This window comes from Salvelinus fontinalis, chromosome 16, assembly GCF_029448725.1.
Source record: "Salvelinus fontinalis isolate EN_2023a chromosome 16, ASM2944872v1, whole genome shotgun sequence".
NCBI lineage: Eukaryota > Metazoa > Chordata > Actinopteri > Salmoniformes > Salmonidae > Salvelinus > Salvelinus fontinalis.
Genome location: NC_074680.1, coordinates 5959970 through 5977120, shown reverse-complemented (window position 1 = coordinate 5977120; position 17151 = coordinate 5959970). Strand labels below are relative to the sequence as shown.

Below are 17151 nucleotides of genomic sequence, written 5' to 3'. Positions count from 1 at the left end.
ACCCATAAAAAGGACCAAGCCTGGCCTGCTGAGGAGTGACGGACTCCATCCTAGCTGGAGGGGTGCTCTCCTCTTATCTATGAACATAGGCAGCAGGCTGTTAGCCAGCCTGCAGCTTAGTGGAGTCTGCCACTAGCACAGTCAGTGTATTCAGCTCAGCTATCCCCATCGAGACCGTGTCTGTGCCTCAATCTAGGTTGAGCAAAACAAAACATGGCGGTGTTCGCCTTAGCAATCTCACTGGAATAAAGACCTCCATTCCTGTCATTATTGAAAGAGATCGCGATATCTTACATCTAAAAATAGGGTTACTTAATCAATTCCAATGCAGTCATAATCAATGAACTAATCACTGACCACAATCTTGATGTGATTGGCCTAACTGAAACATGGCTCAAGCCTGATGAATTTACTGTGTTAAGTGAGGCCTCTCCTCCTGGTTACACTAGTGACCATATCCCTGCGCATCCCGCAAAGGCGGAGGTAATACTGTATTTTCGTCTTTTGAGCTTCTAGTCGGCAGGTAGCCTAGTGGTTAGAGTGTTGAACTAGCAACCCGAAAGGATGCAACATTGAATCCCTGAGCTGACAAGGTGCAAGGCAGTTAACCCACTGTTCCTAGGCTGTGATTGAAAATAAGAATTGTTTCTTAACTGACTTGCCTAGTTAAATAAAGGTTAAAAAAAATTGTCATGAAATCTATGCAGCCTATTCAATCACTTTTTATAGCTACTGTTTACAGGCCTCCTGTGCCGTATACAGCATTCCTCAGTGAGTTCCCTGAATTACTATTGGACCTTGAAATCATGGCAGATAATATTCACATTTTTGGTGACTTTAATATTTACATGAAAAAGACCACAGACCCATTTAAAAAGGCTTTCGGAGCCATCATCGACTTAATGCGTTTTGTCCAACATGTTTCCGGACCTACGCATTGCCACAGGGACCTAGTTTTGTCCCATGGAATAAATGTTGTGGATCTTAATTTTTTTCCTCATAATCCTGGACTATCTGACCACCATTTAATTCCGTTTGCAATCGCAACAAATAATCTGCTCAGACCCCAACCAAGGATCGTCAAAAGCCGTGCTATAAATTCTTTAACAACCCAAAGATTCCTAGATGCCCTTCCAGACTCCCTCCACCTACCCAAGGACGTCGGAGTACAAAAATCGGTTAACCTCCTAACTGAGGATCTTAATTTAAACTTGCGTAATACCCTAGATGCAGTCACATCCCTAGAAACATTTGTCACAAGACATTTGCTCCCTGGTGTACAGAAAATACCCGAGCCCTGAAGCAAGCTTCCTGAAAATTGGAACGGAAATGGCACTCCACCAAACTAGAAGTTTTCCGACTAGCTTGGAAAGACTGTACCGTGCAGTATCGAAGAGCCCTCACTGCTAATAGTCATGGCCTCTAAACCTTCAAGCTGTATACTGGATCCTATTCTAACTAAACTACTGAAAGAGCTACTGCCTGTGCTTGGCCCACCTATGTTGAACATAATAAATGGCTCCCTATCCTCCGGATGTGTACCAAACTCACTAAAAGTGGCAGTAATAAAGCCTCTCTTGAAAAAGCCAAACCTTGACCCAGAAAATTTAAAAAAAAACTATTGGCCTATATTGAATCTCTCATTCCTCTAAAAAATTGTTGGAAAAGCTGTTACGCGGAAACTCACTGCCTTCATGAAGACAAACAATGCATACAGTCTGCTTCAGTCTGGTTTTAGAGCCCATCATAGCACTGGGAAACCAAAGTCTTTGGGTTCCGGGGGGAGTATGGTTGCAAAGCTGAAACTTAAAGGAATTGACGGAAGGGCACCACCAGGAGTGGAGCCTTCGGCTTAATTTGACTCAACACGGGAAACCTCACCCGGCCCGGACACGGAAAGGATTGACAGATTTAGATCTTATCTGTCTCTGTGGATGGTTTGTCCTCTGTCAAATCAATTTGTTTGTTTCGGCATCCCTCAAGGTTCCGTTTTAGTACCACTATTGTTTTCACTATATATTCTACCTCTCGGTGATGTCATTCGGAAACACAATGTCAACTAACACTGCTATGCAGATGACATACAGCTGTACGTTTCGATGAAACATGGCGATGCCCCAAAATTGCGCTCCCTGGAAGCCTGTGTTTCAGACATAAGGAAGTGGACGGCGGCAAATGTTTTACTTTTAAACTCGGAAAAAACAGAGATGATAGTTCTAGGTTCCAATAAACAAAGAGATCTGCTGTTGGATCTGACAACTAATCTTGATGGTTGTACAGTCATCTCAAATAAAACTGTGCAGGACTTCAGTGTTACTCTGGACTCTGATCTCTCCTTTGATGAACAAATCAAGAATATTTCAAGGATAGCTTTTTTCCATCTTTGTGACATTGCAAAAATCATTAACTTTTTGTTCAGAAATTATGCAGAAAAGCTAATCCATGTTTTTGTCACTTCTAGATTAGACTACTGCAATGCTCTACTCTCCGGCTACCGGATAAAGCACTAAATAACCTGTTAAGGCTGGGGGCGCTGTTGTCACTATTTATGGTAATCGTGTAATTTTTGAAACGGCTTCCTACAAAATTATTGATCGTACAATATGCATATTATTATTATTATTTGATAGAAAACAGTCTATAGTTTCTATAGGAGTTGAAATTTTGTCTCTAAGTGGAACAGAACCCATTCTACAGCAATTTCCCTGACATGGAGTCAGATTTCAGAAATTTTGGCCACTGTTCTGGAGTCAGTTTTAAGGCCAATGTTATTCCTATGAGTATACGGACACTGCTTACGTCTTCCCCTGGATGCCTTTACGTGATTACGATTTGAATGGGGTCGATTGCGCAATCACAGGCACTATAAATTAAAAAACCCTGTAGCTAGGAACTCTTTTCCAGCTGCGTCATGCGCGTGGAGGACATCGACCTGCACTTGTTCCAAGCATTAGTTTAGGGAGTAATCTTTCTCAGGTCATGTTTCTACTCGTTATAGGACTTAAAAACATCATAAGGTAGTTAATTTAAAGCGTTTTATAGCAATTTATATCCGTTTAGTGCGATTTTGGGACATTTATTTCTGAGACGCTGTGAATCTCTGGGCACGCTTCCAGTTCATCCCGAACGCAGTTGGCATTTCCACATGGCAAGAGGACAGCTTTCCACCAAAAGACGATTAGACCCAAGAAAGGATCCTTTGCCCAAGATACTGATGGAAGAACAGCTCAAAGTAGGACATTTTTATTATGATAAATCGTGTTTCTGTCGAAAAATGTTAGTGGCTTAGGACGCCATCTTGTTTGACGTAGCTTCGCTTGGCGCAAACTGTATTGAAAAGTAAGGATAATTTAAAAAATGTAATTCCGCGATTGTATTAAGAATCAAATTGTCTATCAATCGCTGTCCACCCTATATTTTTTAGTCACGTTTATGAGTATTTATGTATACGAGTAGATCACTGTCTAATATGGCGCACGGACATTTTCTCACCAGCTGGGCTACATTTCCCATTGTCTAACCATGATTTTGGTGGCTAAATATGCACATTTTCGAGCAAACTGTATATGTATGTTGTAATGTGATGTTACAGGGGTGTCATCTGAAGAATTCTGAGAAGGTTAGTGAAAAAAATAATATATTTTGGCGATGTTTACGTTATCGCTCACTTTGGCTAGAATCAATGCTGGGGTAATGTTTGCACATGTGCTATGCTAATATAACGATTTATTGTGTTTTCGCTGTAAGACACTTAGAAAATCTGAAATATTGTCTGTATTCACAGGATCTGTGTCTTTCGATTAGTGTATGCTGTGTATTTTTACGAAATGTTTGATGATTAGTAGTTAGGTAAACACGTTGCTCATTGTAATTATTCTAGTCCATTTGTGACGGTGGGTGCAATTGTAAACTATGCCATCTACCTGAAATATGCACATTTTTCTAACAAAACCTATCCCACACCATAAATATGTTATCAGACTGTCATCTGATGAGTTTTTTTCTTGGTTAGGGGCTATAAATATCTTAGTTTAGCCGAATTGGTGATAGCTACTGGTGTTGGTGGACAAATAAAAGATGGTGGATTATGCTAATGTGTTTTTAGGTAATAGATTTACATCTTTACATATTGTGTCTTCCCTGTAAAACATTTTAAAAATCGGACATGTTGGCTGGATTCACAAGATCTGTGTCTTTCATTAGCTGTATTGGACTTTAATGTGTGAAAGTTAAATATTTTAAAAAAATATTTTTTTTGAATTTCGCGGCTCTGCCTTTTCAGTGGGGGTGGGGGGGGTGTGCCGCTAGCGGCACCCTAGTCCTAGACAGGATAAACTTCAGTTGGCGCTAAACATGGCTGCTAGAATCCTGACTAGAACGAAAACATTTGATCATATTACTCCAGTGCTAGCCTCTCTTCATTGGCTTCCTGTTAAGGCTAGGGCTGATTTCAAGATTTTACTGCTAACCTACAAAGCATTACATGGGTTTTCTCCTACCTATCTCTCTGATTTGGTCCTGCCATACATACCTACAGTCACAAGACGCAGGCCTCCTTATTGTCCTTAGAATTTATACAGCTGGAGGCAGGGCTTTCTCCAATAGAGCTCCATTTTTATGGAATGATCTGCCTATCCATGTGAGAGATGCAGACTCGGTCTCTAAGTCTTTACTGAAGACTCATCTCTTCTGTAGGTCCTATGATTGAGTGTAGTCTGGCCCAGGGGTGCAAAGGTAAACAGCAAGTCACTGGAGCGACAAACTGCCCTTGCCGTCACTGCCTGGCCGGCTCCCCTTTCTCCACTGGGATTCTTTGCCTCTGAAACTATTACGGGGGCTGAGCGACTGGCTTACTAGTGCTCTTCCATGCCGTCCCTAGGAGGGGTGCATCACTTAGTGGGTTGAGTCACAGACGTGATCATCCTGTCTGGTTTTGCGCCACCCGGGCTCGTGCGGTGGAGGAGAACTTTGTGGGGTATACTCAGCCTTGTCTTCCTGTTCGGGCGGTGCTCGGCGGTCGTCGTCACCGGCCTACTAGCTGCCACCGATCCCTTCTCCCTTTTCTGTTGGTTTTGTCTTATTGGTTACACCTGTTTCTTGTTTAGGTTTTAGTTGGGCTATTTAAGCCGGTGAGGCCCACCGGTTTTTGTGCGGGCTTATCTCCTCTGTTCGTGTTTGTGGTTGTGCGTTTTCTTGTTTTTCTCCGGACTGGTTGGGTCCTGTTTTTGTGTCGGTCTTTGTTATGCGCCTGGTGTTTTGGCGTGACCGTTTTCCTGCGCCGGAATAAAAAACAATTGTCCTTTACCCTCTGTTCCATGCGCCTGACTCCGCACCCACTACTCATAGAAGTGCGTTACAAAACGGGATAAATCTGCAGTTACAAGGAAGACGGAAACATTTGTTGACATGGTGGAGAAATTTGAGGCTTTTACTAGGAAGCTTGAGTTGTTCGATTTGGACTTGTCATCTGGAAGGCTACTGCACTTCAGCACACTGAAGAAACGACAGGCTGAGGGACCAGGCTGCAGCATTGTCACAGTGGTGATGGAAGATTTCATCAAGCATGGACAACTTCTCCACCAGATTTGAAGACTACAGCATGCCCAAGGATATCATTGCGTTTGTACGTTATCCTCTCACAGTCCGCCCAGGTGGAGAATTTTTCTCCCTTGCTAAGAAAACAATACCTTCGCTGGATGAGGCTACAATTCAAACTGAGCTGATTGAATTCCAGTCATCGAGCCAAATCAGGGATGCGCTCAGGAGTGCCGAGTCCCTGTGTGAGTTGTGGGTGGCATGCTCAGAGGATTACAGCACAATAAGGAAACTTGCTTTTTATAGGCTAACAATGTTTGGATCGACTTAACCTGTCTAGGATGAGTGTGCCGCTAGCGGCACTCCCCCCCCACCCCCACTGAAAAACCAGTGCCGCGAAATTCAAAAAAAATATTTTTTTTAAATATTTAACTTTCACACATTAAAGTCCAATACAGCTAATGAAAGACACAGATCTTGTGAATCCAGTCAACATGTCCGATTTTTAAAATGTTTTACAGGGAAGACACAATATGTAAAGATGTACATCTATTACCTAAAAACACATTAGCATAATCCACCATCTTTTATTTGTCCACCAACACCAGTAGCTATCACCAATTCGGCTAAACTAAGATATTTATAGCCCCTAACCAAGAAAAAAACTCATTAGATGACAGTCTGATAACATATTTATGGTATGGGATAGGTTTTGTTAGAAAAAAGTGCATATTTCAGGTAGATGGCATAGGTTACAATTGCACCCACCGTCACAAATGGAATAGAAAAACTACTTAGAGCAACGTGTTTACCTACTTACTAATCATCAAACATTTCGTAAAAATACACAGCATACACGAATCGAAAGACACAGATCCTGTGAATACAGACAATATTTCAGATTTTCTAAGTGTCTTACAGCGAAAACACAATAAATCGTTATATTAGCATAGCACATAGCACATAGCAGCCCAGCATTGATTCTAGCCAAAGTGAGCGATAAAAGTCAACATCGCCAAAATATATTAATTTTTTCACTAACCTTCTCAGAATTCTTCAGATGACACTCCTGTAACATCATATTACAGAATCCATATAGAGTTTGATCGAAAATGTTTATATTTAGCCACCAAAATCATGGTTAGACAATGTGAAATGTAGCTCAGCTGGTCAGAAAATGTCCTTGCGCCACTTAGACAGTGATCTACTCTTATACATAAATACTCATAAACGTGACTAAAAAATATAGGGTGGACATCGATTGATAGACAATTTAATTCTTAATACAATTGCGGAATTACATTTTTTTATTTATCCTTACTTTTCAATACAGTTTGCGCCAAGCGAAGCTACGTCAAAAAACATGGCGTCCTAAGCCACTAAAATTTTTCGACAGAAACACGATTTATCATAATAAAAATGTCCTACTTTGAGCTGTTCTTCCATCAGTATCTTGGGCAAAGGATCCTTTCTTGGGAGTAATCGTCTTTTGGTGGAAAGCTGTCCTCTTGCCATGTGGAAATGCCAACTGCGTTCGGGATGAACTGGGAGCGTGCCCAGCTATTCACAGCGTTAAAGAAATAAATGTCCCAAAATCGCACTAAACGGATATAAATTGCTATAAAACGCTTTAAATTAACTACCTTATGATGTTTTTAACTCCTATAAAGAGTAAAAACATGACCGGAAAAATATAACAGGCTAAACTAACGCTTGGAAAAATAGCAGGTCGATGTCCTCCACGCGCATTACGCAGCTGCAAAGGAGCTCCTACCTACAGGGTTTTTTTATTTATAGGGCCTGTGAACGCGCAATCGACCCCATTCAAATCGTCATCACGTAAAGGCATCCAGGGGAAGACGTAAGCAGTGTCCGTATAGTCATAGCAATAACAGTGCCCTTTTAACTGACTCCAGAACAGTGGCCAAAATTTCTGAAATCTGACTCCATGTCAGGGAAATTGCTGTAGAATGGGCTCTGTTCCACTTAGAGACAAAATTTCAACTCCTATAGAAACTATAGACTGTTTTCTATCCAATAATAATAATAATATGCATATTGTACGATCAAGGATTTTGTGGGAAGCCGTTTCAAAAATTACACGATTAGCATAAATAGTCTCAACAGCGCCCCCATCCTCAACAGGTTAAACCTGTGAGTCCTCTTTTTCCTCTATGAGCGCAATATAGACTCACGACAGGAACCTGCTTTCACATAAGTCAATCAAGGACTGCCTGCACATCAGAATCACACCTACAGTAGCCGAGCTATTAGACTATCCTTTTGTAAAGGTTGAAGAGTCTATTGTCCTGCTAATAGCCCATCCTAGAAACGTTGTTTGCAGAATTCACAACCAGCTACGCTTGTGAAAAACAAAATACCTCCAGCTGTCCATCACTACTGTAAATAAAAACACAGAATATCTAAGGGACTTTTATATAATTATAATGCAGAGTTAATAATAATAATTTTTCCCCCTTCCACTTGTTGAAAGTTCCAATTGATAAGGTTTTTTTTTTATCAATTAATATATTTGAGTTTAACCACAATATTTGTTGTATTATTTTTCTGGTGGATTAAACAAAATAACAATATTTTGGAGATTATTTTGTTTTCAAATAACCGAAAGTGAGCGATTTAATCGGAATAAAGGGAAAAAGGCTATTCTTGAACATGGGGTGAGACATTCTTACTAAATTGCAAATAAAGCCAATTTGTTATTTAGAAAAATGTATTTTTGTTTTTAGAGGGAGAGAAACCAAAAGCCCACCGTGCCTAATTTTTGGACAAGGACATCCCGGCTGGCCAAACCCTCCCTTAACATGGACAACGCTGGGCCAATTGTATGTCGCCTCATGGGTCTCCTGGTCACGGCCAGCACGGGTATAGAACCAGCATCTGTAGCAACGCAGTTTGCACTGCGATGCAGTGTCTTAGGCCGCTGAGCCACTTGGGAGGCCCCATCCACAAAGTTTTTCATGCTGATCAATTACATTGCACAAAGTATCAAAACACTACTTAAACAGAGAAATTCAAATACATTATTAGGAGATATGCTGGACCCTATGTCAGAGAGGTGTTTTTGGGACCACGTCGTGTCTATTGTCCTGCTAATAGCAATAGCCCTTGTGAAAAACAAGTGTTCGAAAACAGTTTTCCCCCTTCCATTAATTTTGTATTTTTCTCAAGGAATCCTGTACAGTATATACTTAATCTGACATTTCGCAGGTGCATGAATTTTGGAGTTAAAAATCTCTTTCCAACAATTTAGTTAAGTGATAAGTATCATTGCCATTCCAAATAAAATTGAATATTTTTTGCTCAAATAATTTAAACAGGTCATTCTCCGCCTCAATCTTCGCCAATGACGTGACTCTCCGCCAATAATTACATTTAGAGGATTGGAGGATTCTAAAGGTCAGCCTTTAGATGCTTTATTATCCAAATGTTTAAAGTGCGTTTTAGGGCTTTCAGGAGGAACAGAAAATTGCATGTCAATTCCATGCCATGGAATCACTTCCCAACTATTTTGTAATCTATATGTCTCTCCACCAATAATTACATTTAAAGTATTGGAGGATTATAAATTAATATCTAAGGGGAATTTTTTGTTAGGGCAAATCTGGTCTGTGAGTATATCTAATAATAATAATCGCTTTGTAAATAAGGATGCATTATGAAAGGATAATGACAATATTGCTCATTTTAGAGACTATAATACTGTACCCATGGCATCCGGGTCAGGATAACCACAAAGAACTAACTGGAATATAAATGAATATTTTAGTTTCTCTTACAATAACCTTCTTCATCCTCATCATTCAGTTCATTGAAATTAAATTTTGAAGTTGTGCACAATTATCCGTTTCTATTTGGTTTATATTGCTCATTCATTGTCAGAGACACAGTATCGCCTTGGGACCCAAAAGCATAACCAGTGCTGTACCTCCCCCTTGTGGTGGTCTGGGGCAATGACACAGTAATGCGGGGTAACGTTCTAAACCACAAATTCCCCGCGGCATAATCTCAAAACTTTTAATTGAGGAGCCACTGTAGAAAATAAAGGAAAATCCTTGAATGAGTAGGTGTGTCCAAACTTTTCACTGGGACTGTATGTATATATATTTTTTTATAAGTCAAAGGTGTGTCATGATATTCCTCAAATGTCATAGCTTGAAGCTGTGTTGCAAACGAGGAAACACTGTAAAGTACTTTCATTCTGAACCTCTTTTCTAACAACAGCAAGCACAAACACGGTTATGAAGGCAACAGATTTGAAATCACGAGATCAGGATGGAATTTTATCATGTTAGTTCGGCTAACGAAAGCGTCGCAACATGTTGTGGCATGTGAAACTGAAAAATAATAGAGAGCTCCACACCAAAGTTTAAACTGCAAAATAGAGGGACCTCTTACCTTCAGTGTCATCTGTCACTGGGGATTCAGGGGAATTGACCACTAGTGTGGGAATGAGACATTTTCCAGTCTTCTGATTCACTTTTTGAAAGTCTCCATTTGGAGACAGCTTGGACTTCAAAGTATTCCTTTCCTTAAATACATCTGCCTCCTCTCCATCTAAAGTAACACATGTCTGCCCATCCACTGCTCTGCTTAGAGATTCAGTAGACTTCTTTACATCCATCTTTCCGTGTTTCCTCTCTTCATCAAAATCTCTTGGAGAAACCCTATGGTCCATCTTTGTTACATGTTTCATGCCACCAACAATTGCAGTCTCTGAGAGAGAATCATTTCTAAACGTGGACACTTCCTTCTCTTCGTCTTCCTTTGATGTATGCGGATGGCTAGAAATGACGACTTCACCTAGAAAATGAACAGCAAATGGTAGAGACTCCTCTGAACAAACTAGGTCCTTTTTGGGTCTGGCCTCTTTGAAGATAGATGATTCATCAACAGGAACATGTTTGTCTATGGTGAGTATGTCCTGTGGTCCTTCGGGGAGCAAGTACTGAGGTTTCTCTGTACATTTGAAGGACTCAATGGTAGGCAACGGGTCATTTCTCTGGAGAGAGAATGCATCCTCAAGTGATGGCATTTCACTGTGGCTTTGGTCCGTTTGAAGTTCTTGGCTCTCTGTTGAAACATCTTGGTTTAGCCTAACACATTCCAGCCCCAGCATATCATCATATTCAAGCTGACATTTCTCCTTCTCATACTTGACCTCGGAAGATTGCATGCTATGAGGCCCCTCATGTTCTGGAACTTCATCATCAGGTCTCCTGTTGTTGAACTTATCTTCTGATTGGGTCAGAGTGTCACCACTAGGTGGAGTCCCTGTGGTATTTGTCTTTCCAAAGGTAAAGTTGACCTCTTTTGGCTTTGGCCTTATGTGGCTGCTCTGTGCCCAGATCTCAAAAGACGGAGTAGTGAGAGACTCATGCCCTGAATGCTCAACATCAAAACCAATGGTGCTATCCTCTGACCTATTATGTGTGTCAACCCTAGGCAATGTCACTATTGTTTTAGTTGCTCCTATGGCCATCTCTATGTCTTTTGGCTCGGCCTCTATGACGCTACTTTTCAACTCTGGTTGTGTCCATACATAGGGGTCTACATACATTACAGAGCTGTTCTTCTCTGGATCACCCTTTATTTCAGGGGGAAACACCAGCTTTCTGCTAGACTTCAGATTCATAATAGTGTCCAGGGATTCGGTTGATGGTTTGGTTTGAGGGTCGGGACTAGATACGTTGATAGGACCGAGCTGAGACTCAAGAACGGCATTGGGAATATAAGCAGATTCTGTCTTGTTTTCTTGTCCAGGTTTCCTGTCTGGTGGTTGGTGGACAGTGTCAGTTGTGCTAGAGCATGGCATCTCTTGATTTTGAGATGTAAATGGGTTGGTACATTTTTCCTCACTAGCAGGCCCCTCATGAGACCTGTAGAGTGGATGTTTCCATTCAGGAACATCAACAGCGGTGTTGTCTGTAATAAAGGAAAAGTTCAGGTTTAGTTTACGGTTGGCCTGCCGGGATAGGGTTCGGTGGAACCTTCCACAGCTGCTAAATATTTCATACTCACCAGTATCCACAGTGCTTTCCTCATTGCTAAGTTCCTGGTTAGCCTGAGGATCACAATTGTGTTATTATGTATCAACTCTTTGATTAAAGTGAAAGAAAGTTTTGTCTCAAATAATAATGCAATAAAACAAACCTTTTCACGAAAAGATGGGTTGAGGAAACTTGCGTCTGGTTTCTGGCTATGAGTGGAAAAGAAAGATTGCAAGTAGTTGTACTCAAACAATAAGAATATAAGTACTTAATGTGCATATGCAGTACTTCAAATGTCAGTGCAAGAATGAAAGGTGTAGAATTATTTAAAAAAAAATAGTATCTTTGGCAAAATTAAAATGTTTGAATGACAAATAGGTATTTCTTGAGTATCAATTTTCAAAGCTTCATGCAATTGTTGATAAGACAAGTAAGTAAGTATGTAATGTAAGTAAGCATTTCACAGTAAGGTTTACACCTGTTGTATTCGGCGCATGTGACAAATATAATTTGATTTGATTTGAAAACACCTTGCAGTAACAGTAAAAGTTATTCTCTGGCATAGAAAAACCAAGCCATGAAGCATAATTATGTAATACCAGCACAGAAGTCTTCTGAAGCTTTTATTGCCAGAAGTTTGCTCTTGTAACACATGTATCTTCTATTAGGAGACAGCAATTCACTGTTCAATGCTTAAGCCTCTGCAATGTGTATGTTTGTATTCCCCGTGTGACCAGAAATCTTGATATTGTAGGCTACTCTTAGAATAAACTTACATCTCAGAAGTCTTGGTTTGAGGGTCCTTCTTCTCCTTTTCTCCTTCTTTGTTTTCTGTTTGTCCGACATCGCTGAAAGTACTAGTCCTAAAGGCTAAGAAGCAGACAATGATCACTCAGATTATTTACCTTCGGTCAGCCCATCCCTCTGTATGAATAATGTAACTACAGTCTTTATCCTTCTCTCTGAGGAGTGACAGTGGGAGATGACTGAAAAAGGGGTTGAAGTCAGAATATGGAAAATATGAATTATTCTTTCATTGATTGAGAGTGTAATTATTTAACTGATTCATGGTAATCAGTACAAAATCTATACCTGTTGTCTTCTTTCTCCTCATTGAAGACCTCAGAACTTCTGTTACGTCTGAATGTCGTCCATAGCGATGTGTCCGGAGCTCTTCAAACCACTCCCCGGTCATAATTTTGAGCTTTTTAGGGTCAGGAATGGAGATTTGCAGACGACTGCCACCAATAGACAATAAAGCAGATGGAAAAGTAGTAAATGAAAAGCCTGATTATTTTAGTAAATATTCCAACAAAAATGTTGGTCTCTATTAACATGAATCTACTGCATTGTAAATCTTCTCAAAGGTGTAGATGTTCAAATCAGCTCTTAAATTTGGGCTGAAGGGCTAAATATAACAGATGAACAGTATTAATTTCAAGTAATCTATACTAAACAAAAATATAAACACAACATGCAACAATTTCAATAATTTTACTGAGTTACAGTTCATATAAGGAAATCAGTCAATTGAAATCAATTCTTTAGGACCTAATCTACGGATTTCACATGCCTGGGCATGGGGGCAGCAATGGGTGTGCCCTCCCAGGCCCACCCACTGGGGGAGCCAGGCTCAGCCAATCAGAGTCTGTTTTTCACCACAAAAGGGCTTTATTACAGACAGAAATACTCCTCAGTTTCATCAGCTGTCCGGGTGGCTAGTCTCAGATGAAGAAACTGGATGTGGGAGTCCTGGGCTGGTGTGTTTACACGTGGTCTGCGGTTGTGAGGCCTGTTGAACGTTCTGCCAAATTATCTAAAACGACGTTGGAGGCTTATGGTAGAGAAACTAACATTACATTATCTGGCATCACCTCTGGTTGACATTCCTGCAGTCAGCATTGCTATTTGCATGCTCACTCAAACCTTGAGACATCTGTGGCATTGTGTTGTGTGACAAAACTAGCCTTTTATTGTCCTCAGCACAAGGTGCACCTGTGTAATGATCGTGCTGTTTAATCAGCTTCTTGATATGCCACACCTGTCAGGTGGATGGATTATCTTGGCAAAGGATAAGTGCTCAGTAAGAGGGAGGAAAACAAATGTGTGAGTATGGAACATTTCTGCAACCTAATTTCAGCTCATGAAACATGGGACCAACACTTTACATGTTGTGTTTTTATTTTTTGTTAAATATAAATCCAAATACGTATTTAACTGCATTGAGATACACTACACAGTGCATTCGTAAATTATTCAGACCCCTTGACTTTTTCCACGTTTTGTTACGTTACAAATGTATTCTAAAATGTATTAAAAATCAATATAATTCTCATCAATCTACACACAATACCCCATAATGACAAAGCAAAAACCACAGCTTTTAAAAAGAAATTGCAAATAAAAAAAGTTTTATAAACATAAATACATTATTTACATAAGGATTCAGACCCTTTGCTATGAAACTGAGCTCAGGTACATGCTGTTTCCATTGATCATCCTTTAGATGTTTCTGCATCTTGATTGGAGTCCACCTGTGGTAAATTCAATTGATTTAACATGATTTGGAAAGGCACACACCTGACTATATACAGTTGAAGTAGGAAGTTTACATACACCTTAGCCAAGTACATTTAAACTCAGATTTTCACAATTCCTGACATTTAATCCTAGTAAAAATTCCCTGTTTTAGGTCAGTTAGGATCACCACTTTATTTTAAGAATGTGAAATGTCAGAATAATAGCAGATAGAACGATGTATTTCAGCTTTTATTTCTTTCATCACATTCCTAGTGGGTCAGAAGTTTACATACACTCAATTAGTATTTGGTAGCATTGCCTTTAAATTGTTTAACTTCGGTCAAACGTTCCAGGTAGCCTTATACAAGCTTCCCACAATAAGTTGGGTGAATTTTGATCCATTCCTCCTGACAGAGCTGATGTAACTGAGTCAGGTTTGTAGGCCTCCTTGCTCGCACACGGTTTTTCAGTTCTGCCCACAATTTTCTATGGGATTGAGGTCAGGGCTTTGTGATGGCTACTCCAAAACCTTGACTTTGTTGTCCTTCAGCCATTTTGCCACAACTTTGGAAGTATGCTTGGGGTCAATGTTCATTTGGAAGACCCATTTGCAACCAAGCTTTAACTCCCTGACTGTAGTCTTGAGAAGTTGCTTCAATATATCCACATACATTTCCTGCCTCATGATGCCATATATTTTGTGAAGTGCACCCGCCAAATCTGCTTCAACAAGTACTGAGTAAAGGGTCTGAATACTTATGTAAATGTGATATTTCAGTTGTATTTTTTATACATTTGCAAAAAAAAACAAATAAAAAATATTTTCACTTTGTCATGACGGGGCATTGTGTGTAGATTGAGATGGGGGAAAAACTGTTTAATACATTTTAGAATAAGGATGTAAAGTAACAAAATGTGGAAAAAGTCAATGGGTCTGAATGCCTTCCGAATACACTGTGTATACAAAGGTATGTGGACACCACTTTAAATTAGGCTAATGCAGCCACACCCATTGCTGACAGGTGTATAAAATCGAACACACAGCCATGCAATTTCCATAGACAAACATTGGCAGTAGAATGTCTCATACTGAAGAGCTCAGTGACTTTCAGCGTCCACCTTTCCAACAAGTCAATTGTAAATTGTAAATGCTGTTATTGTGAAGTGGAAACGTCTAGGAGCAACAACGGCTCAGCCACGAAGTGGTAGGCCACACAAGCTCACAGAATGGGACGGCCAAGTGCTGAAGCGCATAGCGCGTAAAAATTGTATGTCCTCGGTTGCAACACTCACTGAAGAGAATTGGAATGGGAATTGGAATTTCATTGTACTTCCTCAACTGACTGGAATTGAAATGGAATTGACCCCAACTCTGCTATGTAGCCTAGGCTGTATTTATATTTGAATGCATACTTCCTCTGGATGCAACATCAGCACCAGAACTGTTCGTCGGGAGCTTCATGACATTGGTTTCCATGGCCGAGCAGCCTAAGATCCCCATGCGCAATGCCAAGAGTCAGCTGTAGTGGTGTAAAGCTTACCGCCATTGGACTCTGGAGCACTGGAAACACGTTCTCTGGAGTGATGAATCACGCTTAACCATCTGGAAGTCCGACCGACTAATCTGGGTTTGGAGGATGCAAGGAGAACACTACCTGGTCTGGGGCTGTTTTTCATGGTTCGGGCTAGGCCCCTTAGTTCCAGTGAAGGGAAATCTTATAGCTACAGCATACAATGACGATTCTGTGCTTCCGATTTTGTGGAAACAGTTTAGCGAAGGCCCTTTCCTGCTTCAGCATGACAATGCCCCCGTGCACAAAGCGAGGTCCATACAGAAATGGTTTGTCGAGATACAGTGGATGTGGAAGAACTTGACTGGCCTGCAGAGCCCTGACTTCAACCCCATCGAACACCTTTGGGATGAATTGGAATGCCGGACTGCGAGCCATGCATAATCGCCGAACATCAGTGCCCGAGCACAACATTAACTATCATGAAATAGGGAATGTTCATTCTCAGCATGTATTCGAATCAAATCAAATCAAATGTTATAGTCACATACACATGGTTAGCAGATGTTAATGTGAGTGTAGCGAAAAGCTTGTGCTTCTAGTTCCGACAATGCAGTAATAACCAAAGAGTAATCTAACCTAACAATTTCACAACAGCTACCTTATACACACAAGTGTAAAGGGATGAAGAATATGTACATAAAGATATATGAATGAGTGATGGTACAGAATGGCATAGGCAAGATGCAGTAGATGGTATAGAGTACAGTATATACATAAGAGATGAGTAATGTGTGTTATGTAAACATTATATTAAGTGGCATTGTTTAAAGTGGCAAGTGATACAACAATAGCGACCCAACAATATCAAGACATTTATTGCCACCAAGGCCATAAATGAATTACCGTATGCGTCCAGTCTCTCGCTTCCTGAGGTTGTCATCTCGCTGAAGCACCTGCCGGATTGCCAATTCCTCATCTGTGGACAGATGACTCAGGTCCAGAAACTCCAATAAATCCTTTGGGGACTTCATCATGACATGAAGTTTATGTCCGTTTAAAACTTTTTTTTTAAAGCAGTAATTCCAAAAGAGTCCCAAAGATACAAATGAGGAGAAAAAGGAGTTTTGTTTTCAGTCTTCACACACCAGTGAATGTAAATAAAAAAAGGTGCCAAACCGGTTAATCTACTTTGAGGAAAGAGGAAAAACACATTGACCGATGAAAGGTGAAAGTATGGCATATATTCTTTACATGTCCCAAAAAATTATCTAAATTTAAAACAGCTAATCTAATGAGTGGACATGCAGCTACTGAGTTCCAACACATATACCAAAGTGTTTGGCCCGAACTGGCAATGAATGATGTAATAATGTAAACAGTGAAAGGTCCTTTGTCAATAAGAGTGCTGTTAATGATTTGCAGTGCAACGCCATTGTCCAGGGGAAAAATGCTGTGGGGTGGGCACTATGGGCACAGACATTTTGTCAATAATGTCAAGATTTTAGAATCTAAGGAGAAGTAGGAAATGAATTACTTAATCCAGTCTGTTTCCCAGCGTAATGAAAGCTATGGGC

General features: G+C 40.3%; 1 protein-coding gene across 4 annotated transcripts in view; it reads right to left on the bottom strand.

The window, feature by feature from the left end:
* The window catches only part of si:ch211-266g18.6 (synaptotagmin-like protein 2), a 43305-nt gene extending 26360 nt beyond the window's left edge, over positions 1–16945 (bottom strand). Inside the window, exons 1-7 of one of the 4 annotated variants that reach the window (XM_055864214.1) lie at positions 16481–16563; positions 13981–14077; positions 12636–12781; positions 12320–12413; positions 11707–11752; positions 11575–11617; positions 9952–11478 (exon numbers count right to left, since the gene is read on the bottom strand). In XM_055864214.1, coding sequence (XP_055720189.1) covers positions 9952–11478; positions 11575–11617; positions 11707–11752; positions 12320–12413; positions 12636–12738 — 1813 coding nt within the window. In that variant the 5' untranslated portion in view covers positions 12739–12781; positions 13981–14077; positions 16481–16563. The other 3 variants (XM_055864211.1, XM_055864212.1, XM_055864213.1) reach the window with 3 other exon arrangements.
* Positions 16946–17151: the final 206 nt, after the last annotated feature.